Source organism: Brachypodium distachyon, chromosome 2, assembly GCF_000005505.3.
Source record: "Brachypodium distachyon strain Bd21 chromosome 2, Brachypodium_distachyon_v3.0, whole genome shotgun sequence".
Taxonomy (NCBI): domain Eukaryota; kingdom Viridiplantae; phylum Streptophyta; class Magnoliopsida; order Poales; family Poaceae; genus Brachypodium; species Brachypodium distachyon.
In genome coordinates this window covers 8,766,795-8,792,847 of record NC_016132.3, presented here as the reverse complement: position 1 = coordinate 8,792,847, position 26,053 = coordinate 8,766,795, and the positions used below count along the sequence as shown (strand labels likewise).

At 43.4% G+C, this 26,053-nt stretch overlaps 1 protein-coding gene, 1 long non-coding RNA gene and 1 pseudogene across 9 annotated transcripts; 1 reads left to right on the top strand and 2 right to left on the bottom strand.

Annotated features, from left to right (window-relative positions):
• Positions 1-526: 526 nt before the first annotated feature.
• Positions 527-2,355, bottom strand: LOC104582546. Its single transcript, XR_730305.3, has 2 exons — positions 1,939-2,355; positions 527-1,072 (listed from the first exon to the last, which is right to left on the bottom strand). It is a non-coding gene; the product is annotated as an uncharacterized LOC104582546 (long non-coding RNA).
• Positions 2,356-11,329: 8,974 nt separating this feature from the next.
• On the top strand, positions 11,330-19,092 carry LOC104582545. 8 transcript variants are annotated; one of them, XR_002963866.1, is made up of 6 exons: positions 11,331-13,541; positions 14,611-14,690; positions 14,792-15,532; positions 15,806-15,938; positions 16,328-16,369; positions 17,519-19,092. XR_002963866.1 is itself a non-coding variant. In XM_024459979.1 (4 exons), exons 1-4 carry the CDS (start codon positions 15,464-15,466, stop codon positions 18,787-18,789), a joined length of 309 nt encoding a protein of 102 aa, XP_024315747.1. In that variant the 5' UTR covers positions 14,697-15,463; the 3' UTR covers positions 18,790-19,092. The 8 variants fall into 8 exon arrangements, 1 of the variants encoding a protein (XP_024315747.1); XR_002963864.1 differs by having other exon boundaries at positions 11,330-13,541; positions 15,806-16,369; XR_001406341.2 differs by having other exon boundaries at positions 14,792-15,938.
• An 804-nt stretch (positions 19,093-19,896) lies between these two features.
• Positions 19,897-25,443, bottom strand: LOC100834591 (annotated as a pseudogene).
• Positions 25,444-26,053: the final 610 nt, after the last annotated feature.

The window sequence follows — 26,053 nt, the reverse complement described above, 5'->3', positions numbered from 1 at the left end:
AGCAAGACCTGCAACCAAAGAGATCCGTGAGATATCCACCTATGTGTTTGGATGGATGACAAAATAAGCACTCCATGCCAGATAAGATCATCTACCATCTCATTTCAAAGCATGATCTATAAACTGAGCAACTAAACTTGTCTGTTACACTGCAAAATGATTCTTCCATAAACTGAAAAAAAAAATGGAAGAGAAAGAAGAAAGCCAGTAATTTCATGTCAACATCGAGTCTTGAAGAAATTTCATTCCCTACCTAACTTGCCTAGAAAAAAAAGGTTTCTCTGGCTATATTGATAAAATAGGTACAACATGGAAACTCAAATAACAGTATCATACCCAATTGGAGACGGTAAAACGTTCCTTCGAACCAACCAACCATAAGACATTTGGCAACTTTAGATGGCAGCAAATAAAGTGGCACAGTCCATGGAATAAGAGATTCGTTCAAAAACTATGACATGCCACTACCAATTTTACTGGCACCAAAAAACCATTGCACATTCCAACATTACGAGCTGACAGAAGCGAAGAGAAGCATATGAATTAAGAAGTACTCCATCCGATCCATAATAAGTCCAAGATTTAGTGCAAAGTTTACTAAATATGAGACCCTTATTTGGATCGAGGGAGTAGTAGAGATTACAACTTGATCCAATGTGACAAAAAAAGACAACAAACTTCATATGTTACATGTGCCTATAGGAAAAGGCATGCACACTTAGATTTTACAATGTCCACAAAGCAGAGTCTAAATAGTTACATGGGACCTGAGTGTCACCGGTGCTGCTACTTTATGTATGCTTTAAGTGACTGGCAAGTGATTTTACATGTCCACCACATTGAGACTGAAAGGAAGTCACACAAACTAAATGGTTACTCTTTAATCTCTATGCAACGCATATTGTGCATAAGCCAGAGGGAATTTTGTACCAGCACCTCAACATCATTCAAGTATACAAACTTCCATCCCTTGAGATGTGCTCGGACAGCAACGCCCATGTTCTCCATCGACCATCGCTGTCCTAATCCATCCGCCCACCGGAATCCTCTAGCGCCTTGATTCTCCACACTCCTGCAGTTCCATTGAACCCAAAGAAGTTGAGAAATGAGCATTACTCAATCAGCAATTTACAAAATTTTCATATCAAGCTACATTTCCGAAGATAACAAACACTCGAAACTATTTAGTTTGTACTAACATTGCGGTATACATAGATGGGAAGCTATGTGCAAAAGTAAAATATGCAGTGATGAGGTAAATACTATCATCATAGTAAATACTAAAATAAAAAAATCTTTGGACAGAGTGTTCCCTGATGTAAATCACAAATATAGTAGTGTTCAATTATATCAACGAAATCTTCAATATCATCCTGGTTCTCACAACAGTGGTCTATACAAAATAATATGATTCAACTTAATATCTATCCATCTCTAGAAACATATCTCATTATTTGATCCTACAACTTTTAAAGATAACCAGCTAGAACTGATATAATTAAGCCAAACCACTATGAATAAACCACTAACTCTGAATATATCTCTTATGCATTAGTACACTGCATATGCAAGGCCACAAATTTCAGAGTTTGGCAAAATTCAGAGCACATAGCAACACTTGGACTAAATCTAGACACACAATTCACCAATTTGTGTTGCCTTTCCATGATCTCATTTCTGCAACTTGCTATTCTAAACTCCAATTAACATGCAGGACGATGAGGATTAGATTTGACACCTTGTTGCTGTCCTAGGGTTCAAGAGGAGGGAGGGGCGTTGTGGGAGGTAAGAGCCTAAGAGGCCATAGCCGGTAGAGCAGCATGGGAAGGTAAGGGAGGTGCAATAGAAGGGGAGAAGGTGCAGGAGGAGGCACCACGGAGGAGAGGAATGTTGCACACGGTAAGAAGATGGGAAGAGTAAGGATAGGGAGAAGGTTACCTGCAGCGTCGTCGTCACCAAGGTCTCCGCCGCGCTCCCGCTCCTGCTCCCCGCCCTCCGCGACGGAGGCCAGTGCCAGCCACAACGTCCTGCTCTCGCTGTCTGAGTAGGTCGCCCTCCACCGCCTCCCAAGTATCGAGACCGTTGCGGTCGTCGCCAAGACCGACGAGGCCTGCTTGCCGCTGCGCCTAACCGTCTTTCGAGGCGGGCGGCAAGGAGCCAGGGGGGGGCGACCGCGGGGCAGTGAGGAGCGAGGAGGCAGCGGCGAGCGGGGAGGAGAACCTGCAGGCGGCGGGCGGGGAGGGAATGGGGGCGTGGTAGGCTTGGCGGAGGTGGCGGCGGCGTTTGGCCGGGGAGAAGCGAGAGACGGGGGACGTGGTGCGACGGGACGGGATGGGGGAGGACGGGGGTGTGGAATTTTTTGCAGAAAAGCCCTTGAATTGCGGGACCGCGGGGTTGATTTCTGGAAAAAGGAAGTACTAAAATGAAAAAGTTCCCGAAACGTCGGTGCTTTTATTATTTTTTATTATTATTAGCGAGACACACCCGACAGACAGATAGAAAGATATAGATTCGAGATTACTTCATAGAGTGGTGTTGTTGCCTAAGACGTAGCGCCCAGTATGGCAAGGTGTGGCACCTGCCATACCTAGGTTTCGTGCCGCATTATATTAGGATTTCTAATTGTAGAAGATGAATAGATGATGGTGTCTGGACCTTAGGTGGGAAAATAAATTGGGTGGGCGACGGGCGCATGGACGCCCTCGTGCGCTCCCTGCCCGACGCACAGCAGCTGTGAAGCCCGATGACATTGCACGGCAGCTGTGAAGCCACGTGGAGCCGGACGCTCTCGCGTGCACCGCATCTATAGTTGGAGCCGCGGTCCTCACTTCAACAAACTGATTTGATGTCTTCACAGCTGCCGTGCGATGTCCTCAGGCTCCACGTGGTGTCCATCTAGCAGGGAGCGCACGAGGGCGTCCGTGCGCCCGTCGCCCACCCAAGTTATTTTCCTTAGATCAACTCCGGTCGTCCCCCCATATGGCGTCCGGCCTGCCACATTTTTTGGCCATATGGGGGGACGCCGGCGCAAAGAATAATTTCGGGGCCGGCCGCGTCCCAGCAAGGCCCCCGATAGTAAATTGGGGCACCATTTAGAATTCATTGAAGTTGGCGAAATTTATTCAAATTAGGTGACATTTCATTGAAATTTGCGATAGTTTGTAAAAAATTAAAAAAAACGAAATCAAACCCTAGCCTAGTTTTCTAGCCAGGAGGCGCCGCAGCCCAAGCTACTGCCGGAGTTGAAGTTGAAGCCGCTGTCGTCGTCGAGGATGATGACGCACGGCTCCTGCTTCACCGGCATCTCCTTCTTCACCGCCTCCTGCGCCACCTCGTAGTCCAGCCACGCCGGGGCTTCGGCATCGGAGGCCGTGTAGCCCAGGAGTCGCCGCCGCTCCGCCTCCTCTTCGTTGGCGCGCTCGGCGGCGCGCTGACCCGGAAATTCTCCGGGTCGTCGTCACCACGGTGCGGGACGGCGGCCTGCTCGGAGTCCGGTGTCGACGTCCACTTCGGCTTCGGCCGGACGAGGCGGAGGTGGCCGCACGGAGGCAACGCGGCCCGCCGCGCTCGGGAGGAGGAGTGCGCGCTGCTGAGGAAGTCAAAGAGGAGCCGGGGCCGCCACCACTGGTGGAGGAGGAGCCCCGCCGTCGATCCTCGGCTCGTTGCATGGGTCACATGGGTTTCTTCTTGGACATTTGCATTGAGTTGGCCTTGATCCCCCCCCCCCCCCCCCCCCAAAACATCAGTGTGATTGATATATTCCCCAAAGGAATGGGCTCGTCGGTTAGAAGGCTTTATGTTCAAGGTAAAGAGGTCAATATCAACTCTAGCTTTGCTGTTCATCAGGTATGCTACAAGTCGGTATTGCCTATTCAATTTACCAGTTAATTTCATTTCATTGAATATACACTCTTTTTCTTGGTTCTTTCTTTGAAGAATATATATTTTAACAAGTGTTGCCTCCCCGTTTGTGGTTCTTTTTATGTAGGATGTTGATGGAAGGTCTATGGATGTTGCTCTAGGATGGACAATTGCTCTAGGAGTGAAAGTTTTGGTGAACGAGGAGACCTACTTTCCTGTCTGTGTCAGTTTTAGTTTGCACTGTAAGTCAGTGACAGATAGTCTATTATAGTGAAAACTCGAGATTCTGTTTTGCTTAGTCTATTAATTAAGAGTTAATTGGATCTATGCCATTATAATATCCAACGTATGGAGATATGCCATTACAAAAACTTGATTTGGGAAAACGCCACTCTAACTTTCTTATACATCTAACCATGCCATTTTGTCCAATACCATCACGTATATTGTCTAAATACGTATATACATAGCTCTATGAACAGTTTTTTTTCCATCCCAAATCAAATAGTTCTATTCCTCTTTCTCTTATTATCCCCCACGCGCTCCTCTATCCTGACCCTAACGAACCCTAGAAAAAGTGGAGGCGGTATTGTACACGTTGAAATACCTGTATTCTATAAACAGTAATTGGTCTTAAGTGGACATAATGACATAATTAGAGGTATAAGAAAGTTAGAGTGACATTTCTCCAAGTCAAGTTTTTGTACTGTCATATTTCCAACCGGTGGAATAGAGAGTGGCATAAATCCAATTAACCCATTAATTAATTAGGTTTATGCAATGCATAATGACAGCCTAAATACTTAAAGTGTGCAGTTTCTAGGATGTACTCGGTGTATCGCTGATGCTTTGAAAATAGATTATTAAGATTTTTGTTATGTGTTGAATTAATTCTCATCGTTGAGAAGATATTTTTTATGTTGTAATATCAAATCCTCATGTTTGATTTGTAGAACCGGTCGAGAGTTGTCAACAAAAGAACTACAAAAAATGGTCCAAACTCTTCCACAGTTCAGTGATCAAATTGACAAGCTTTCCATCCATGTTGAGGTTAGTTATATTGTTTTCTGATTTGTTATCTGTTGATTTCTTAACATAACCAGTGCAAGGATACATGCTGAGTACGTAGCATTTGTCAGAAATTAGAAATGTATGAATTGTTTAAAAATAAATTAGACTTGACTTTTTATCAACTTGTATATCAACAAACAACTACATTTGTCTGGTAACAATTAACTAAACAAATGCTCATGGCGTTTTAAAACTCTTCTCTCTAATATAATTCATGCGACTATCCCGGATGGTCTGAAATAAAAACACATTTGTGTTGTTTCCATTTCAATTTGAGCTAGCCACAGGTTGTCTCTATTGACTAGGATCCAGCTCCACCAGGTATTGCTGTCCCTAGAATCCCAAATCCCTAGCACTCCCTATTCTTGCACTCTGATTGGATGGTGGAGCTAGGCTAGGAAGATTTGAACTGGCTTCCGAAGAATATGAGTTAAACGTTTGAACATACCAATGAACATATTTTACTTTTGTCTACCTACTTTTGCTACGAATTGCAGACAAGCTCAGTGACAAGATCAAATAACAGCATTTGAAAGATGTTGGGCAGCTCAAGCAAGATCTTGTATTTGGTGAAGCTGGGAGAAAAGAACTAATCAATTTCTTAGGACACGTCGGGTAATTATGAGTTGGACTACAACCAATAATGTACTAGCACTAAACCTGTCTGGATATCATATTGACATGTTCATCTATTTAATCCAGGATATAAGTCGTCAAAACAACCTGCGTTTGCTAATGGTTTATGCTGCAATTAACCCAGAGAAGATGCAAGGTGACAAGGGAGCAAAGCTGATGCAGGTAACTTTTGTTTTGTGTTGTGACTTCGACAAGTGGGCCCTGGGGTAATGAGAACTGTGCTCTTGGGGAACGTGTAGGTGACAATTGGCATGGAGGTGTTGCTTTCTAACATGAACGGTATTTCCAGTGTTTTCTTTTTTGGTATTTCCAGTGCTAGTGAGAGATTACTCATTAGTTCTTGTGCTTATACTGGTACCTAAAATAAAGGGCATCTCAATGCAGTCGTAGCAACTAAAGCCATAACCCAATTTAATACTGGAATAACCCTGTTTGTTCATACCAAATAGTGCCACACTGGTAGCAGATTAGCATCCACAAGGTTGTGCGAACCAGAGTATATGCAGAATTGTAACTTGTCTACCTTGCCACGAATAAGGGTTGTCATAGGAAGTGTGTTGGACTGTTGTCACCTCCCAAATATAAAATAAAAATAACTTCAATTTTGAGCTACTGTACATTTGACAATATCATAATTTACATAAAAATGGAAGTAGATCTAGCCTTTTACAAATATATATGATTTGAAAGATAACCATCCAAGTTTTATCTTGAAGGTGATAAGAATTCCAATTGGCACCTATTGGTTGCATTTACATGGAAATGATGCATTTGTAAGGACCTACTTTATATTTATTTGCTTTATCTGAAATTCCAATGACTGATGTTTTGTCAAAAGTTGTACATCTCATACTTTTGTACAGTAGCCTATTTCTAAGAACTTGCATTCTAGATTCAGTTCTCTATTTTATATGACTAATGCTCCAAATTCAGTAAGACTTGTCTTTTTTTCTGGCAGCTGGTTGGATTAATTAAAGGCGGGCAACATGATTGCAGTGAATAATATGCATTGCCTATGTGCGCATGATACTAAAAGGTCTTCAACTGGTGGCTTTACTACGAAATTTGATTTACATAAGGTAACTTCTTTAAATATTTAATTTGTGTTTTAGTTCCTTCGAATCATGTAATTTTGAATTTTTATAATGTTAAAAGTTATTCACTTGACTATCCAACGCGTTGGCTGTCTCAAAAATTGTATGCTCACTTCTCATGCTTCTTTTGCATCTTATATACAGGATTGATCCCTGTCCACGTCTCTTAGGTAGCTGTTACGAAGGACGCCTACAAATTTACTCCAATGTTTACCGCGCTGCACTCTCAGTTCGACCTGCTGCAGCCTAACTATAGAACCATTCTATATGTCTTCTCTTGCGTGCTTATGAAGCACCTTATGTCCAAATTTGTAAACTAGCCAACGGGACACAGCCAAAATCTAGCTACCCTTTTTGCTACCACTGCTCAATGATCTTTCGTGTCTATCGAAATTTGTGAACCGCAGTTGCATACCTGATCCACCATGTAATCCAATCAGTACTTGTTTTTTTTATCAAAGATACCAACTGCTTTTACTTCTTTTTTATAGCATACACAGCTACAGTCTAGAACCGTTACCGTCCTCATGTGTGACCAGTACCGATCTAGTGGCTATCCATCTTGCCGAAGCCGGCCCGCCGCTCCCTACCCCTCCTGTCGGCCCACCGCTCCCTACCCGCTGACGCACGTCGGCCCGCCGCTCCCTGCCCCTCTCGCCGACGTCCGCCGGGGGTGCCGCTCCCTGCCTTTTCTGCCGACTCTTGCCCGCCCTGCTCACTGCAAGGCGCCGCTCCCGTCCTCACACCGCGCAGCGCACGCTCCCGCCCCAGCCGCGCTGCCCTGGCGTGCCCACGCTCTCGCCCCAACCGCGCCGCCTTGGCGTGCCTCCGCTCCCGCTCATCAGCCCCGCCGTGCTGCGCCGCATTGCCGGGCGGACGAATCGAGGCCGAGGCGCCGAGCTCTGCCGGCACCGGAGGGAATCAGAGCCGGTGATCCCGCTTGTCCTGCTGCTCCCTGTGGAGGAGGCGTAGCGGAGGAGGGCTTGGAGGATGAATCAAGCCGGGGGCGGAATGGCACCGGGTGGTGGCTGGCGTCGGCGCTTCTGCGGCAGTGGCCTCCAGATCCGTCTCGGCGGGATTTCGTCCCGGTGTTCCGCTACTTTTCCTGTCGCTCCTTCGTGTTCTACTTCCCTCTCGTCTCGTTGTGTAGGTGATCCGATGTGGGTGAATCCTGGCCGTGCGCTGGAGGTTTCCCATGGTGATCGTCAGGTGGAGGATGCGCTGGCGAGGAGGTCCGATTTTGTGGGACCCAGGCAACCACGCTCTGATGACATCATCAATGGAGATTCTCTCGAAGGGTGTCCTCGCCGGACGCCGGTTCAGTGAAGTTGCTCCTGCACTTCACGAGGTGCCTTCGCCCCTTCCATCTGACGTCCATTCTTGATCCAGCGGCTGAGACACATTTTCATTCGAGGCAAAACCAAGTCCCAGAACTACTTTCTAATCACAGCCTGGGTTCTAAGTAACCACGGAACCAGCTTGATGGAAACAAAATGTCACATACTTAGAAAAATTGTCACGTATACCAGATTGCATAACTGAACTGGTAATGTAACAACATATTAAAAGAAGAGAAATCTGATAAATTAAGTTCCACTTGTCATTAAACTTTTACAGAAATTCTGTAGCAACAGGCGCTACTACTGAGCATTCATCGAAATACAAACTTACAGGCCATTTCACTTGTACACTTGACCCACCAAAATACTATTGTTAGCCCCCAAAATACTATAGTTATCCCTTTCCAAAATACGATCTATCCAACTTTCATATGCTAGAAGAAACCTACGACATTATCATCATCACAGGTAGAGAGGAGCTGTCAAAAGCTGGGTGAAACTGCCAATGACATTGTATCCTTCACACTCCACATTTGATTTTTTGCTACTGCCATTTTTCTGCACTTGTACACCAGGCCGCACATCATCATCTTTCTTTTGTTGCTGCCAATCAAATATCAACTAATTAGTATACAAATGGATGATAACAAGCTATGAAATGTCCAGATTACATACCTTTGTTTCTTTTTTTGTTGATGCGGCAGATTTAGTTGGCTTGCGCTTCCCTTTCCGTAGCTTATCGAGCCATGTGTTTTGTTCTCTTCAATTTTTTTGATTGAGGCATCTCTTTTTCCTTTAGTTGTGCAGCACTCAGCAAATCATTTGTTTGCTGCACATTAGGGTCAACATTTTCTTGGCCTTTACATGGTTCATTCATAGCACTAGCCGAAGCATTAATTTTCTCCTCCAACTGTGTACCACAACAATCAAGTGCATTTTCTAACAACAAGAAACATTCTGGATAGCTGGCCACTTTGTTTGCCAAAATGTGAAACTTATAGGATAGAAACCTGTACCTTTCCAAAGCTTCTAGTTTTGGATTCTCTACCACATTCCTTCCTTGCCTGTCCAATACACTTCCTTCGCGAGCTTCTCTCGTCCATCTCTTTAAAATATAATGGGTTGGCAACGTCTTTATATTCATCAAATCAAGAACTTTCAGACCATGTCCACACAATATCCCCGTCCTATTGAACATTCCACAACTACATGAAGCTGTTTGGTTCAGAGGATCACCTATCACTATGCGCTCCTCCTCAAAAATTAAATCGTCATGCAAAGTCCCAATAGCAACGGCATATTTGTGGTCTCCATCCAATACTTTGGTGCATGCAGCCATGGATCTTTCGTACTCACTTTGGAAAGCTTCAAAACAAACTGGAGTGTAGACTTTGCTTGCTTGCAACAACATAGGTGTGGACATTTTTATTCTCGGTATCCTTTTCCTTGCCTCAAACTCAGATTCTAGTTCCTTGCTTCTTTTTTCTTCCACTGTCCTCTCAAAATGCTTCAGAAATCAAACAATATGAAAATCTGATTTCAAATGGTTCTTCAATGCATTGTTGAAACTCTCACTTAGTTGTGTACTTCTCACACCCAAGCTGAAGACATCTCTCATATAACATTCAGCCCATTTTTCTTTCAACTTGTAGATACTATCTAACCATGTTTGCTTATGCACTTTACATCTCATTGCATCAAATGCTTCTTCAAATAGTGCCTTCTCCTCATAGCCATACATACAAGCACTAAAATGAGTGAGAATATGAGATTCTGCATCTTCCTCTTCCTCTTCACATTCATCTTTGTCTTCACCCTTCACTAGAGATAAATGCTTGATAGCATTCTGCATTATGTGAAAGGTGCACAAGCCATGATACGATTATGTGAATACTTTACCTATAGCTTTTGCCATTGCCGCAACTTGATCTGTATAAATAGTTCTAGGTTGTTTTCCATCATGTGCAGTTAGGAAAGTCTCAAACAACCATGTAAATGACTCACTTGTTTCATCAAATAGGAGAGCAGCACCAAAAATAGTGGTTTCTCTAAACTGATTGAGCCCAAGAAAAACACCAAATGACTTATATTCTTTGTTTGTGCCAAAAGTAGTGTCAAATGTGACAACATCACCAAAATGTACATAGTCAAGGATCATTTTAGCATCAGCCCAGAATATGTTGGTTATATGCTCCTCACAATCCAATTGCAAAGCATATTGGAATGACGGATTCTCTGCAATTTTGTCATGAAAATATTTCAACATACTTCCAGCCTGTCCAAATGCCAACTCCCTTTGCCTCTTGCTTTGCAAAAAATTTCTGCGGTCCCGATAGGTGTAGCCAAGGTTAAATGATCCACCAACTTGACGACTAGCATGCTCATGTGCAGATTTTGGCCCAATTCCAGAATCATCCGCGGTTTCAATTTCAAAACCTTGTAGTTCTGAAATTTTCCGTTGTGATGCCATCAAGTGGCGGGTTTGTGGCACGTGAAGGAAGTGATTATGCTCAAGCACTACATCAGTTACATCATAGTTTCCAAACTCTCGATCCAGTGTAAGACTCATCCTAGCATCACAGTTAGTTCTTGTTTCAGCTCTAAAGCACTTCTAAATAGATTCTCCTTCAACTTTTTTCCGAATACCTTCATTGAAACACACATATCTGCATGATGTCACTTTACCATCATATTTGCTCTTATTAGTCCACCTTTTCCTCACATCAAAGCCTACACGACCACCATATGCTACCCAAAACACCCAAGCTTCATCTAAATTTCTAAATCTCATGCCAACTTCAGGAACCCCCTTATCAGACTTTGCCATTGCACAACCCAACAATTATGCTATGAACCGCCAAATTTGAAGCCAAAAACCATTACCAATGGACCAGTTGTACATGCAATAGACTCAAAATTGCATAGAAATTACCACTAAATCAAACCGATTTAATCAGTGGCCTAAAGTTTAAATCAAACAGATGGCCTGCAACCAGAGAGAGACAGGGCATACCTCCCTTGCAGTCTTCTCCTACACGGCCGGCAGCACCCAGCAGAGCCCACCCCGGCGGCCCTCTGCTCCGCGCCGCGGCCTGGTTCCCGTCCCCGCGAAATACTTTCCCTCGCTCCGTGACCTCCGTCCCTTGTCCCGCGTTCTCTATTTCTCTGCCGAAGTCAAACAGTCGTGGGTTTGTTTTTGCCTTGGTTTGGTCCTGACCGGTGGATCTAAATTGGACGTCAGATCCAAGGTGTAAAGGCGCTGGTACGTCGTACATGAGCAACTTCACTGAAGCGGCGTCCGTTCTCGTCCTTTTGCCCATTTGGATGGTTTGTTACGGCGTCAATGGTCACGTGCGGGGCCTGAGAGGGAACAATTTGGGGGAGGTCGGCGCACTCGTTCTCCAACAAACCCTAGATCAATTGGGGGGACGTGGCCTCAGATTGGGGGAGGAGGGAGAGGGGTGGTGCTTCCGTTCGCTATTCCGTTCGCTCAAGTGGTAGCCATGGCGGGGAGACTTGGTGGTGGGAGAGGCAATTGGCGGAGCCCGTGTCCTGGATTCGGGGATGGAGGTGGTGGTGGACAGTGGGAGGGAGGCCAGGGAGGCTAGAAAGCCCCGGCGTGGCAAGGTCCTCCTCCTCCACCGCAGTAGCCGCGCCGCCACGAAATATGGCTGCAGGATATCCACCTTTCAACGAGCAGGTACCTTATGCTACTTTTGGTCCGCCTGGAAATTCTGCTGGTTATCCTTGGGATCCGAGAGGAGGTTTCCATGGTGCTAATCCGCAGTTTCAAGGAAGCGTTGCTGGTTTTGATGGGAGGCCTGTAGGGCAGGGTTTTCAATTTGGTCACAATTGTGGGGGGCCTGGGTTTCAGAGTGCTCGCGCGTCAGGTTCTGTTTCTAGTGACATAGGAGGTGCAATTGGGGTGAGACCTGCTATTCACGTTAACCCTAGGATGGTTGGGGCTGGGGGAGGCATGGATGTGCAGACGTCTGATTCTTCCAGTAGTGCTCAGATGCAACCTAGGTCAGCAGAGGCTTCTGGTTCTGCAAATTCAGATGCTCTTGGTTCTGGTATGGACAGATCTCATCAGGCTGTAGTGGTGGAATCTGGTCCTGCTAAGGTGGTCATGTGCTATAGATGCAATGTTGAGGGACATACTGTTAAGGAGTGTAAGGCCATTCTCCTGCAATATGTGTGGTAGGGATACTCACTGGCTAGTAAATGTGTGCTGCCCACTCAGCCCAAACCAACAGCTCAACTGGTGGGAAGTGCTGCTGATGGCTTGTAGATGTTTGTGGCTTCAGTACCAAAGAAGGTGATAGGGTGGTTGTCAGATCTGCTATTGCTCTGGTTACTGTGCACTCTGGGGCTGTTACTGCTGAGCAACTAGTTACTGCTTTTACAAAGATGTTCCAGTGGGGATGGGAGTGGAAGGCCAGACAATTTGCTCCAGATAGTTTCTTGGTCAAATATCCATCAATCAAAAGATCGCTCAGATGAACTAGTATAACAACTTTGGTTTGTCAGATGTAAGGGCTGAGGTGATTGTTTCTCATTGGTCACCAGAGACTAGCTCTGGCTTCTCACAAGTTGTCCTCTCTTTGGGTCAGAGCAGGGGGAGTGCCTGATGATTTGTTGAATTATTTAGGTTTTTGTATTGTTGGCTCTCTAGATGGTACTGTTCAAGACATTGATATGGATAGTTTCAGGACTCTAAGAGGTGATCAGAATCAGGATAATTATTTAGGTTTTTGTGTTGTTGGCTCTTTTGACTGTGGATCCTTATGTTTACAAGATCAGGTTTGAGGTTGAACAAGTTGTGGAGATTGGTGGTCCTATGATTGGTGTAATTCTGGGTGCCTAGGTCCCATGGTATTACTGAGAGCTCTAGAAGATACTGTGAAATTCCTAGAGACCCTAAGAGACCGAGGGGTGTACACAAAGAGGGTGGTCAAGGTCAATCTTCAGGTGGGAGTGATATGGTTCTGTCCAGCCAACCAGAGGCTGATGGACAGCAATACACAACAGCTTCTGAAAAATAGGGTGTAGTGCCTTCAGTTTAGAATATTGTACCTCAGTCTCATGTGCCTAGTGCTGTTCAAGCCACAAATGTCAGGTTTGCTGTTGATGCTGAGATGATTGACCAGTTGAACTGTTCTGAAAGTCCAAAGGGAGGGGAGATTGAAGGTGATGAAAATGAAGATGTTGATGCTTTTGCTAGGGGATGTGGTTTTAATACTCAACAGATTCAAGAGATAGACCAACAGATTGCTGATGAAGAGAAGAATGAGGAGATCTCTATAGCCAATGAACCTCTGTCATCTGTTCGAGCACCAAGCAAGCTTACTTACAGTGAGGTTCTGACAAGTGCACAAAAGAACCCTGTGGTGCATGTTAAAGATCTCAGACGAAAAGCAAAACAAGGAGTTGAGGAGGTGGAGAGGAGGAAAAGTGAAAGAAATGCTAGAGCGGAGAACAAAAGATGGTGGATAGAGCAGTTGACAGGATAAGTACAAGAACATGGAAGCTAACAAAGGTACTCGATCTTTCCCTACTATTCTTAATACTGCTAATGAAACTTTAATTGCTGTAGCTAGTAAACTAGGAGTTAATTTAGGTAATTCTTCTTTTGAGGCAGGGAGGCATATAGGGATTATAAAGAACTTAGAGCAGGCTATAAGTGACATTTATTTTGCTAGTACCCATCAGAAAAATAAGGAGATTGCAGCTGTTTTTGATCCTGGTACTATTTCTGAATTGTTGGATAACTCTGATGATGAAGATTCAGATTCTATTGTTGATCTAATTGATGCTCATATCCTTAATGCTAGCAGTAGGAAAAGTAGAAAGGTTAACACTGGATCAGTCAGTGTTAAACCAAGAATTAGAACTAGGAAATTGAAAAAATAATGTTATGTCAGGTTTCTTTTGGAATGTAAGGGGTCTGGGAAATCCTTCTAGGACAAAGTTTATTAGAGAAACTATTATGGATAGAGATCTGTGTTTTCTAGGAATACAGGAAACTAAGAAAAAAGAAATAAGTGATACTTGGTTAGATTCTTTGACTGGTAGAAAGAATTTTTTTTGGAGTTGGGTTCCTTCTCAAGGTTTATCTGGGGGAATGTTGATGGGTGTAGATGATGAGATCTTTGAGGTTGGAGACTGCAATGGAGGGGCTTTTTATATTCATATGACTGTGAAATTGAGAACTACTGGTTTTACTTGGAATTTAGTGAATATTTATGGGGCTTCACATGAGAACGATAAAGAAATCTTTCTTATTGAACTTTCCCAAGTTTTTGGCATGAATTCCCATCCTTTTTTGGTTGGAGGTGATTTTAATTTAATTAGAAAAGTAGAGGAAATAAATAAATATAAAGATAGTAGTAAGTGGTCTTTCCTTTGTAATGGCATTATAGAACATTGGGGTCTCACAGAATTAGAAATGTCTGGTAGAAAATATACTTGATCTAATAATCAGGAAAATCCTTTGTTTGAGAGACTGGATAGAATCATAGTCTAGAATGGGAAAGTAGTTATCCAAGGAAATATTATACAACAATTTAAGTGCTTCTTTAATATATTTATGTATGTCTGTCTTGCAGGCTGTGGAGCTATTACGTTGAAGGAAGATAACCTACAGTGTTTTAAAGAGTCGTATGGGTAATCTATTTTATTGCCTCATGTAAGTATTTGAGTTTAATTAAAATGACAATAGTTGATGTTTTCTTTTCAGATATTTTTTTTATAATGTACTACTGAACATTTGTATCTTGTAAGTTTCAGGACCCTGTGGACCCTCCTTGGCTCCTCTTCCTCCCTCTGGCCTCCTGCCATGTCCCATCTCCACTTCTCCTTCTCTCTATGCTTTGTTCAAATGTTTACTTGATAACCGGACAGTGACAGTGTAGTTTCCATTATCGGTGGTTGTCCTATCTGGAGAGATCACGGATTGAAGGGACTTTATGCAGTGTAATTGCATTGACTGCTTGCTACTAGCATGCCTATCATTATGAATAGCATCTTTTTGCTGTTTTCTGATAATGAAAAACATAAAGTTTTTGACACTGTAAAAGAAAATATATACTCCCTCCGTCCCATACTAAGTGCCGAAATATTACATGTATCTAGACGCTTTTTAGGTATAGATACATCCATATTTGGGCAAATTTGAGTCACTTAATATGAGACGGAGGGAGTATCTTTTTGGACGAGCAAGGCTCGATAATTTATTTTCTTCATGCTAAATCCGCATCCAAGGAAATAGCATACTATTTCTTCTTGAATATATAGAGATAGGGTTATCTATTTGACAAGCTACCACAAGAAATTTGTGTCTTCATGTGCACATTGGATGCATGAATACACGGTTGTTGATGGAATATTGCTCGTGAATTTTCGTATGAAAAAGGGTATTATTCCTCACATGACTTCAGTTTTGCTTCAAGCCTTAAACCAATGCAATCTTTTCTTTCTTGCATGTATGGGTCTACTCTTGCCTGGCATGTCCCTTCTGCTGGTCTAATGGTAAGTGAGAATTCAGCTTATGTTTTTATCGTTGTCATAGCCATTATAACATTCCTGTTCTCTTCTTAGGAAAAATGTTAGTGATTTGATGTTTGACCCAACTCGTATGGTCAGTAGGGAGTTAGGTACAGCTATATATCGTCATATGTTTAACAGTATCACATCAACGCTATATTTGTACAGTTAAAAGTATTCACCTGCTTGCATGGTGCAGACAATTGAAGATATTTATGTTTCAACCATTTTTATGAACATGATCATTGGCCTCTCTAGGTAACTTTCTATGAAGCAATTAAAGAACTGACTATGGGAAGATGAAGTATCTGCCGATCAGTTATTTTCGAGTCAGCAAGTCCTTCGAAGGGCTTCTTCTAATGCACTCTTGGGTCCTACCGATTGGCAGGCGGTAGGTTTCTTGTGGGCTGTGGAAAAGAAACTTAAGCACCTCAAACACACTCTTGGGTCCTACTTTTTTTTCATGTACAGTACAAATCAAGAGAAAAAGGGGGCCAGAAAAAACTTTCGTCTCTTGTCTACTCCTTCCTTGGTCTTTCATTTCGTGCAAAAAAGAGAGGAAACCAAGGAACCATCATCCGCCAAGTCACCAACCAGGAGCAATATTGTTGTGTTCTGTTAGATAGTCTTGTTTTTCACTACATGATGATTGATGCGGATGTATGCTAGCATATGCTGTTCTTACAATAATAAATTATCCATTTTTTTCTTACCATTATTTTCTTCTATATTTATATTTGGAAATACTGACAATTTTCCTTGCATCTTTTCCTTTTTCAGGTCTTTGAGCAGGCCATTCGTTCTTTTCCAAGCATGAAAGAGGTGATGTATATATGCAACCCTGACCTCTCTATCTCACCCACAACCACTCGCGCTTGCACGTGCGCACATTTGCGACATTTCATTCTCTTGGAAGTCACTTTTTTTATGTGCATAATAAATGTAAATTGTTGTAGATCTGCTTGTTTTGGTCAGCCCAACAATAACTGTAATTTCATGGATAAACTAGCACATTCCTTTTGAGAAGTCCCTGCCCAATGGCCTGTAATTGCCTGTTAACTTATGTAGCAAGACCTTATTTACCTTTCATTAGTACGATTGCATTTTTGCAGTATCTTGATGTTTATCTTACCCGAGTTGATAGTTTAATACGACAGATCAGCTGGCTTGTTTTTTCTAGAATTAACTATGGTTACAAGGGTGCTGTTGAGTTTCTCTCGCCACAACTAGGAACTGAGGAGTTACTACTCTTCAATGCATACTGGGCCAAATTAGAGTGTAAAATTGGCAGAGATCCGGCTGCAGGCCGTGGAGTTTAGAAAAAATGCTCTAAACTGAGCCATTCATGGCCTGCCTACAGAGCAAGAAGCCCAATCCATCTTGCAAGTTTGGTGCCACTTGCAGGCAAACTATTAAATTCCTCGCATTCCTTGCGACCTTTGATGTTGTCCTTGCATGTTGTGCATTTTTCAGTAAAATGTTTAGTCTGCAATATAATTGGGTGGTGATCTTCATAATATAACAAGCCAACAATGATAGCCTGGAACTTGTTTCTTTTTCGTAACCACTCTGTTTCTTTTCCCTTGTTATATATGCCATGTTAAGAGAATTTATCCCATGCATGCAGTTGGGTAAGAAAAAGAAAGGCTAATTGCTCATTGTTCTGTCACATGTTTTAGATCAAACGGTTATGTCTTGGTTGCATGGATATCTACTCCTTGGTCGAATTTTCTGATTACATATAACTGAATGGACAAATGTGTATATCTAATTAGGCAGATGGTAGACATGGTTTTTGGACCTCAGATTAAGAAATTCGTTTCTCAGGCACACCTCTACCTTTTCATAGTACACACAGTTTGTTGCATTTTCTAATGAGGATCCTTGTTTGCAAATTATTTTCCATATACACATGGAATTTATTAAACTATATCATGTTCTGAGTACTGACAATAATTGTTGTTGTTCCAGACAACTGGCTCTTTCGGAAGAAATACAATATTGGTTCATTTGAGCTGCTCAACAAGACTGGGCCCCTTTGTGGATTACAACGTCAATAGAAGATCCCTGTTAGAGTACAGTTTTTCAACAGGGGCAACTGTAAGTTCTCACTTCTGCCGCTCAACTTTCAGTTAATGAAACCATGCTTCCTATCGTCTGCGTTAGATTTGTGCAAAAATTTTCTTTAGAGTATTTAACGGATATGCTTCCTTTATGATATTTCCAATTTCTCTACTGCAGTGGATGCCCTGTCAACACCCCACTTAATAACTTACCAATTGTATGTCCCAATTTAATTGATTCTGTCATAGAACCATATTGCAACCCTAACTTTCTCTTATATTTTCTTGTATGTTTTGCCTAATGTTCTAACGGAGTACTACTTTTTTGTTGCTTACTTTCTATTACTAGCTAAATGTACCTGCGTTGCTACGAATAAATGAATTAGATTTTTTTTGTGGGGTATAGATATATTAGATTGCCCTAACATGTGTGCATCTTGTTATTGTGTTTTCTTGGGCTCTGCTCCGGCCCACTGGCTCCTTCACTTCTCCGCTAAGTAAGTTGGTTCATCTCTCCTCAGATTTTTTTCTGGTAGCAGGACCAAGACAGCAACCAGGTACCTCCCAGTTTGCAAGATTTTGATAGAGCTACTCAAAATCTATTGCTGCAATTAAAATCCTACCCTTATTTATTTTTCTCGATAGACATAGATGTATTCATGGAGTTCTAGATCATGCCGCCACATTAAATTAATTATGTATCAAATTTTGTAGACAAAGAAGAATGTTGTGGCCTAGAATAAAATGCCTTTGTAAGTTGTTTTCCCGCTAAGTATTAAGGAATAGGAACTACTTTGGTCAGAGCGTTGGTCGTCTCCAGCCTGCTGCTTTTTTATTTACTTCACAATGGATACCTGGATACCTTGGTGCTTCCATGAATGAGTAGCATGTGTTAAATTTTTGAACTGACGTCTAAGATTTGGAGCTGGGGAGAAATCTAACTTGCCTGTGTCAGTTCTGCCTTTGCACTAGGATCTGCCCTGTCGCAGTAGGTCAGACAATGTCTGAGCGTTGGAGAAAAACTTTAATTTTTTGTCTTCATAGGCAACATGCATCACAAAATCGCAATGACATGTTTATGGCTTTTTTTTATGGTTCCAACACAACCAGCCAGCCCCAAAGGTCCAACACAGTCAGCAGAGTAGTTTGAAGATGATGGCCTTGAAGATGCAATTGTAGAGGAACTACCTGCAAAGTCTTCTGTTTGTGAGGATGCAACTGTCGAGGAAATCCATGGGTCAAAGTTTATTGAACTCGTGCAGTAGTTCAAGTTTCACTTTGTTGTTTCAATTTTACATTACATTCTAAATTGTCTTGTGCCTTTTCTGTTGGTTTCATGCCATGATCAGGCATTTTTGTTCCACTTGTACAATATGGGTGTTGTGTCCTGAACGAAGCTTTCTTGGTCTTTGGTTCATCCATGCCCTGCTTTGGATAAATTCTCTTTTGAAATAGTTAATCTAAGGTGTCTTTTGGCAGTTCCAAGTAATTCTTTTTGATGACTTACAACTGAAAAACGTTGCACATGAGAAGTACTATGAATTGGCTTTATTCGGTCAGCCCCACTGGCTTCCAGAATCCAGATCACCATTCCATATTCACCATCTGCCTGCTTTCATATACAGTAGAAATTAACGCATGGCTGCTTCGGGTTTAGTGTCTCAATTAGATCAAAATACCGGCTCAGGAAATTAATTTCTTTTCCTAATCGAGTGATACCGAGTTTTTCCTGAATGCAATATGCTCGAACACGTCAGGTAGACCCATTACTTTACTTTTCTGATCGTCTCACACTGACTTTTCCCTCCATGCAATCTACTGGAACACATCAGATACACCTATTACCGCTCTGGAGGGGCGCGCCTAGCGCCCCAGCCACTAGTAGAACTGAAGGGCAACAGGGCTTCTAGAAATGATACCTCGAGAAACATGCTTATTGACCCTCTGTGACAAGGTTATCATTTGCAACATCGATTTTCTCACTGAAATCAAGAGATCTATAAACTTCAATTTGGAAAAATTATAACAACGCCACTTGGAAGTACAGTCCATGTGGTCATTAGGGTCTTCTCCAGAGACAGTTGCATCGCAAAAGATGGATTACGAGGCCACTGCTCGACAACCACCTGTGCAGCAAGATTCATGGAGTGCATGGTGGGGGACGAGATGGCGGTCGACAGCAGAACAAGAGCAGTCATTGCAGATTTGCAGTTCAACAATACGCCCTTCAACATGATTACAACATCGACTTCCATTTCTCGACGATTATCACCAAAAACAAAAGGAAGACCACAAAACACAGCATGGTGTATTGCACAATCAAATGGTGCTGCACCATGTGCAAATAATAAGTACTGCTCCATGTGCAAATAAACCCAAACGGAGGGAGTAGAAGAAATAGGCCATCATTCCCCATCATTCATTTCGATGTTGTTGACGGAAAAAAAGAAAACCTACTAAGTCAACATTGCTAGTTCAACACGATAGGGTGGCCTTACAGGAAACACAGCAGAGCATCTAACTGATGCACCTCATATCGAGGTACATGAAATCCTCGTCCACTGCATACACGCGTTGAACAGCGTACTCATTCTTGCAGATAATCCTATCACTACGATTTTTACAGATAGCCTCCTCGAACACCCCCTCTCGCCCATGAAAATTTCCTGATGCAGGATGCACGATCTTTGTCCCGTCAGCCTCACAGTACAGGCACCGAACATGTTCTGTCATACGAAAAGATAGTGAACATCAAAAAATTGCACCGGGCATAGTATTCTTAAGAGAACTGCAGCAATGGTGTTATGTACACATTCTTCAATCTAAAATGTACAGAAGCTGTATTCAAGTGGATTTTCCGTCCAAGCACAGGCTACGGATTAGACCTACAATTTTTAGCTGCATACCTTGACGCCTGACTCCACTAACCCAACCTTCACCCACTGTACGAACTCTCAACTGCTACCTCTGATCCCCAGAGAAATAATATCTACCCAAATTACACAACAATGCTCCAGCGTTGCGCTGCACTGTGTTATGGGCATTTGAGCACTTTAAACTGGGCAGTGGCTCATGTTATTCATGTGGCTAGGGAGCATGAAAGCCTTGTTAACTCTTGTACCTTCCCCAGTGGTACAAAAGCAATTAGCCCTTACTTTGTTTTCACGATGATAGGAAATACCTATTATATACTAAAAGCACTATAAGGGGTTCCCTTCGAGGGAAAGCACCACGTTAATCCACACCACCCGAATTATATAGATGATTGGATCTGTAATTTCTGGCTAAGATTTAGTGAGAGATTGCAAGTTGTATAATGTTGTAATAAGGGTTTGTGTTGACAATAGGTTTGCATGGACATGAGTTTGATGGTCCAGTCCCACCATGAAAAAAAAAACGTTTCATCTCTCAGACAATAGGTTTGTGTAAAAAAAAAGGTTTTATGCGTGGGCAGCATAAGGCAGCGGAGGCAATAAGTATGTGGTTCCGGCGAGCATGGTGGTCTGGGTGCTTTTCCTCCAAGTAGTTTCATGCCGTGGCGCACGGCAGAATGGTTGCCGTTGCAGACTGGGGATTAATTAGGTGTGGCCTCACATTGAAGCTGGATCGAGTAGATGCAGTTGTCGAACAAGGAGGAAGCGTGGCTGGTGATCGATCGATGAAGTTGACATCAATATGGAAAGCAACCCCAAGTGGGCTATCGGTAAGTCCTTGGCCATCAGGCAGGTAATCTCAAGATGGTGGAGTAAAGCGTGTCGAGGGCACGGTCTACTATACAATGCGGAGCTTCTTTCAAGGACATTTGTGGAAACATGATAGCGAATTTGTGATTCGCTTCAAGGCGAAAGGTGATTGGAAGCATGCTCTGACTTATGACCCGTGGCTCATGGCAGCATGATTACAATGAGCAGATCTTGGAGGAATTCTATGAAAGTACTAGACCATCAGACAAGGTGTTCTCCAACATGTCAAAGTGTATCCAATCCTTGCATGATTAAGGTTACGAGGATGGTTACAGAAGATCAAGGTGGCATGATTCCATTAGGTTTGCCAACTTGTGTCCAAAATTCTGAAACTAAACTTAAGGAAAATTGCAAAAATGTGTGGCAAAATGTGGCATTGTTGAGCGCTGAAACAATTAGCCCCTCAACCTTACTCCATAATTCCACATGACATCACCTGATCACTGATATAATGCACCCTTATTACTATTAATGGATCACAATTGACGGAAATTGATAAAAATACCTAAACATCAAGTAAGTAGCCCCTAATTATTATTGAGTTAACATATAGGTTTTTGTAACTAAACATCATCTGATGTCAAGAACCGACAATATGAGTTTTAACCTCTCAACTGGTCTGACATCACATACAAATTATCGGTTAGCTTGTGATCTAAGATCTAATTCTACGTACTAATAGTTTAATATCACCCCGTACAAACAACACATATGGTCATTAATGTGGAATTTTTCTAATGGCATAATAGAGATCTACCACTAAAACTGACTAAGGAAATTTCCTGTAAAAATGATGTTTTGTTTAGCATCCATTTGTGGTTGCTATAAAGAATCACATTATTATTATTAATCGTGTAATGCAATATTTTCGAACAATAAATTAATTAACTTTTTGGACACTACTAAATAATGCCCTTGCATTTGCGAGGGCCGCTATGCTTGTTATAGTTTAACAATAAAACCATGCATAACTAGGGCTGGACGAAAAGATCAAAGTTCGACAATCTTATCAAACGCTCGCTAACTCGGTTCGTTAAGGACTCGGTTTGTTAACTAAATAACCAAACAGGACTTTCTTTTCAGATCGTAAAGCTTAACGATCTTAAAGAGCGAGCTCGGCGAGCGCTCGTTAAGCTCGTTAGCGAGCTCGTCTCGTACATCACTTGTGAGTGGCTACTGGAACTTATTTTGATGTCGGAATTGTGTTGTTATTTCTCTTTTGATGTGTTATTCCAATCTTTATAGCGTTGTCCAGCTTTTGATATATTTTTGTTTGCTACCAAAATTTATCCCAAGCAAATAGGTAATGCCAAAAAAATTAGATCAACATGTCATCTATTTTTCTGAACGAGCTTAACGAGCGCTCGCGAGCTCTTAACGAACAGAGCCGAACAATGTTTTCAGATCGTTAACGATAACGACCTTAACGATCCGAGCTCTTAACGAACCGAGCTTAACGAACCAATCTCTTAACGAACCGAGCGTGCTCGTTAGCCAGCCCTATGCATAACAGGTACGTGACCGCAGCCTAAAGGGTTGATTTTTTTTCTCTCTTTAACCACATAGGTCTGATACTTGCAACCCGCATAAAAAAAGGTCTGTTACTTTCTAGTCTCTACCAATTTCTCCCCTATTTCCATTTCCATAGACTTAAAGGGCATTGTGACAAAGGGCAGCATTATGATTTTTTCTATTCCTGCTTTTCAATTTATGGTAGTATGGATGTCATGAACATCTCATTTTGAGTCTATTGCTATGCCTGATCCCTTTTAGCACCTCTGACCCATGGCCCCGGACAAAATAATTCGGATCCTGTAGCAGACATTTGTGTGCAGATGTGAGTGGAGTAGGGCTACACATTCTACTTGCAATACTAATTTCAGACCTCTTATTTCTGCATGGTTTCTGTAAGATAGTAACATACTTATTCATGTGGTTGCTTACTGGTAAGAACTCAACACTGGTAGCTATCTACATGATGGGAACCCTGAATAGTGCATGGAGAACTTCAAACTTGTGCAGAAACAATAGCGTACCTGCAAATGGAGTAGGCACATCCACAAGACAGCATAGAGGTTCTCCTTCCTCCTCATCATCGAATTCAGCAAAAAAAAGTAATGGATATCTGTCTGCAGGAGAATCCTTCCGGGTAACCAAAAAATTTACATGGGTGTAACGGAATTTGCACGGGGCAAATAACATGTCATTGTCGACGTCGCAGATTTCAGGGACGCCAACAGATTCATTCGCACCACAGATAATATGAAGCTCATACATGGGTTCCTATAGGAAAAAACAAATATGTCAGTGCGTAGCTGTATGACAATACGTTTGCTAATATCAGTTAAAATAAGGGACAACAGGAAACTAGTAACCGACCCCTTCTCGTAGCAAGTGTTTGTCCAATGCAGCTTTCACCTTTGTGGAGATTCTTCTTTGTTGAGCCTCGGAACGCTTCTTTCCAGCTATAACAGGATAGGGGTTCTTCTTTCTAAATTCTTCAGGAGTTGGTTTCTGCTGGGAAGACAGTAAGCTGGCGATAAACTGCACGTTTTCTGAAGTGAGTTGCTCTCCAGTTTGCAGCAGGAGGAAAGCAGGGCCCTTTAGCATCTCCTTGGTTGAACTGAGAAATACTGCATGCTCCTCAGGGTTGGGGTGCCATGCTGCAGTGGCTGCAGCCTCATAGGCTTCCTCGGGACTGGTGCAAGGCCTTTGTTTCTGCACCTTCCTGATAGCTTCATAGAGGCCGGGTGTGCTGGCCTGCATTGCTGTCTCTGGCGTTCCCCCTCCATCTTAGCAGCAGCAGATGCAGCAGCACTGATGCTCAGACCAGCAAATGGCAGGAGATCAACCCCCTCGGTAGCATCATCAAAGTTTGGATCAGCCAAGGACAGATTAGCACAGGTGGCGACTAGGCATTGAACAACTTCATGCTCGGACAGATTGTTGTAGCGGGTTTGGAGGAATGAGGCAAGGCCATAAAAGGAGCGGCTTTCGACGCGGGTTAGGCTGTTTGGGCCGATCATGTCGAGCACCGGTGGTTGGGGTGCTGCAAACATGACATCATACCATATCGTATTGACGATGATGTTGGAGACAGGGTCCAAAGGGCCGTAGCAGTAACCAGCCTTGAGCATGCTGCGGTGGTAGCGACTGCACAGCTCTGGACGTGGCAGCCTGGCCAGCGCCCGCAGGTAAAAGCCGCGAATTGTGTCAAGAAGAGCCATCCTCAGAGATCGGGTGGCTTCGTACGGCATATCGGCAATGTTGTTGTAAGGTGGCCGGGAAGCGGCAAGGTCCCACGCTTTCCCCAGATCAGGACGCGACCGTCTGCCAAGCAACCTTTGGATGCGTACAAGGTTCATACCATGTGACTGGTTCTGCATCGCCCCAAGAAAGACCAAGGCTTGTTGCAGTTGGGAGGACAGCGACAACCAAACATTGACAAAGCGTTCGGGCTGAGGATGCTTGGAGACCTGAGCGGCCAATCTGAGGGCTGCTTGGAAGGCTGGCACTGATACCTGGGAGGTGACCGAGAACCCCATCATGCCGCGGTCCGCCACGATGAGGCGCGCGGCGACAAGGAGGTCGGCGTCGGCGACGAGCAGGTAGCGACGGGCGTCCCACCCGGCGAGGTAGGGGAAGAAGTAGAGTAGGAAGGCGACGAGGCCGTCGAGTGAGCGCTTGGCCATCTCTCCCAGCTTGGTATCGTCCAAGACCATGTCCATGAGGTCGGGGCGGATGTCGGAAGTGACGAGGGTGTTGGCCTTGATGTTGGAGACGGGGTCGAGTAGGCCGATGCAGACGCCGGCATCCAGGAAGCGGGCGAGTGTGGCGGGCGAAGCCTCGACGGCGAGACCAGCACACGCCTCCCTGTAAAAGGCGCCCATCTTGGAGAGGAGCCGCGACATCTCCTCCTCTGCCTCCGCGGCGGGGGCTGCTGCTGGTGCCCGCGCCGTCGCTCATGACCGCCGGAGATAGGGTTTGGGAGGAAATTGCTCCGTCAGTAGCCAGTAGCTTCTCCTTTCCTTGTCGATTTGGGGAATCTAAGCGTTCGCGTTCTACGATTTTTTGGTCCGGACTAGAAGTCAAAAGGCCCAAGGCCTACTTTGGTTTCTATCTGTAACTCTCAAATAAGAAAAAAAACAACACTGGTTCTCAAAAAGAAAAAAGAAAAAAACAACACTGGACGCGTATTTGTACCCAGGTGGCTGGGTTTTTCTTTAACTACGGCGGCGAACTCGTCACCGCGGTCGAGTTTTTATCATTCCCGGTGTCCCATTCCATCCCGGCTCGGTTTTGGAGTTCGAAAAGCTTCTTTCATACATAGGGAGAGGATATCTGGCCCATGTTACGGATGAATTGCGAGCTGATGTCTTGCGAGCCGGTGGATTTGTGCGTGGCTTTGTTAAAGTACTATTGCATTGTGTAATCTATTCCCCCAGTCATGCAATGCCTTGATTCTGTTGCAAGTTCTATATTTTTTTTATACTGTAGTGCTAATTACTTGGATAACAAACCTGTTGTACTCCCTCTGCAGAAAATAAGGGATGTGGATCAACGTCACTTATTTGTGAATTTATATAGTCCCTTCAATGCATCAACTCCCCATCATGTTGATCTTTTTTTTTAAGGGAGCATGTTGATCTTTTTGTTCTTAAGCTGCAGTTCAAAATTGTCGGAGTTAACAAAATTCTATC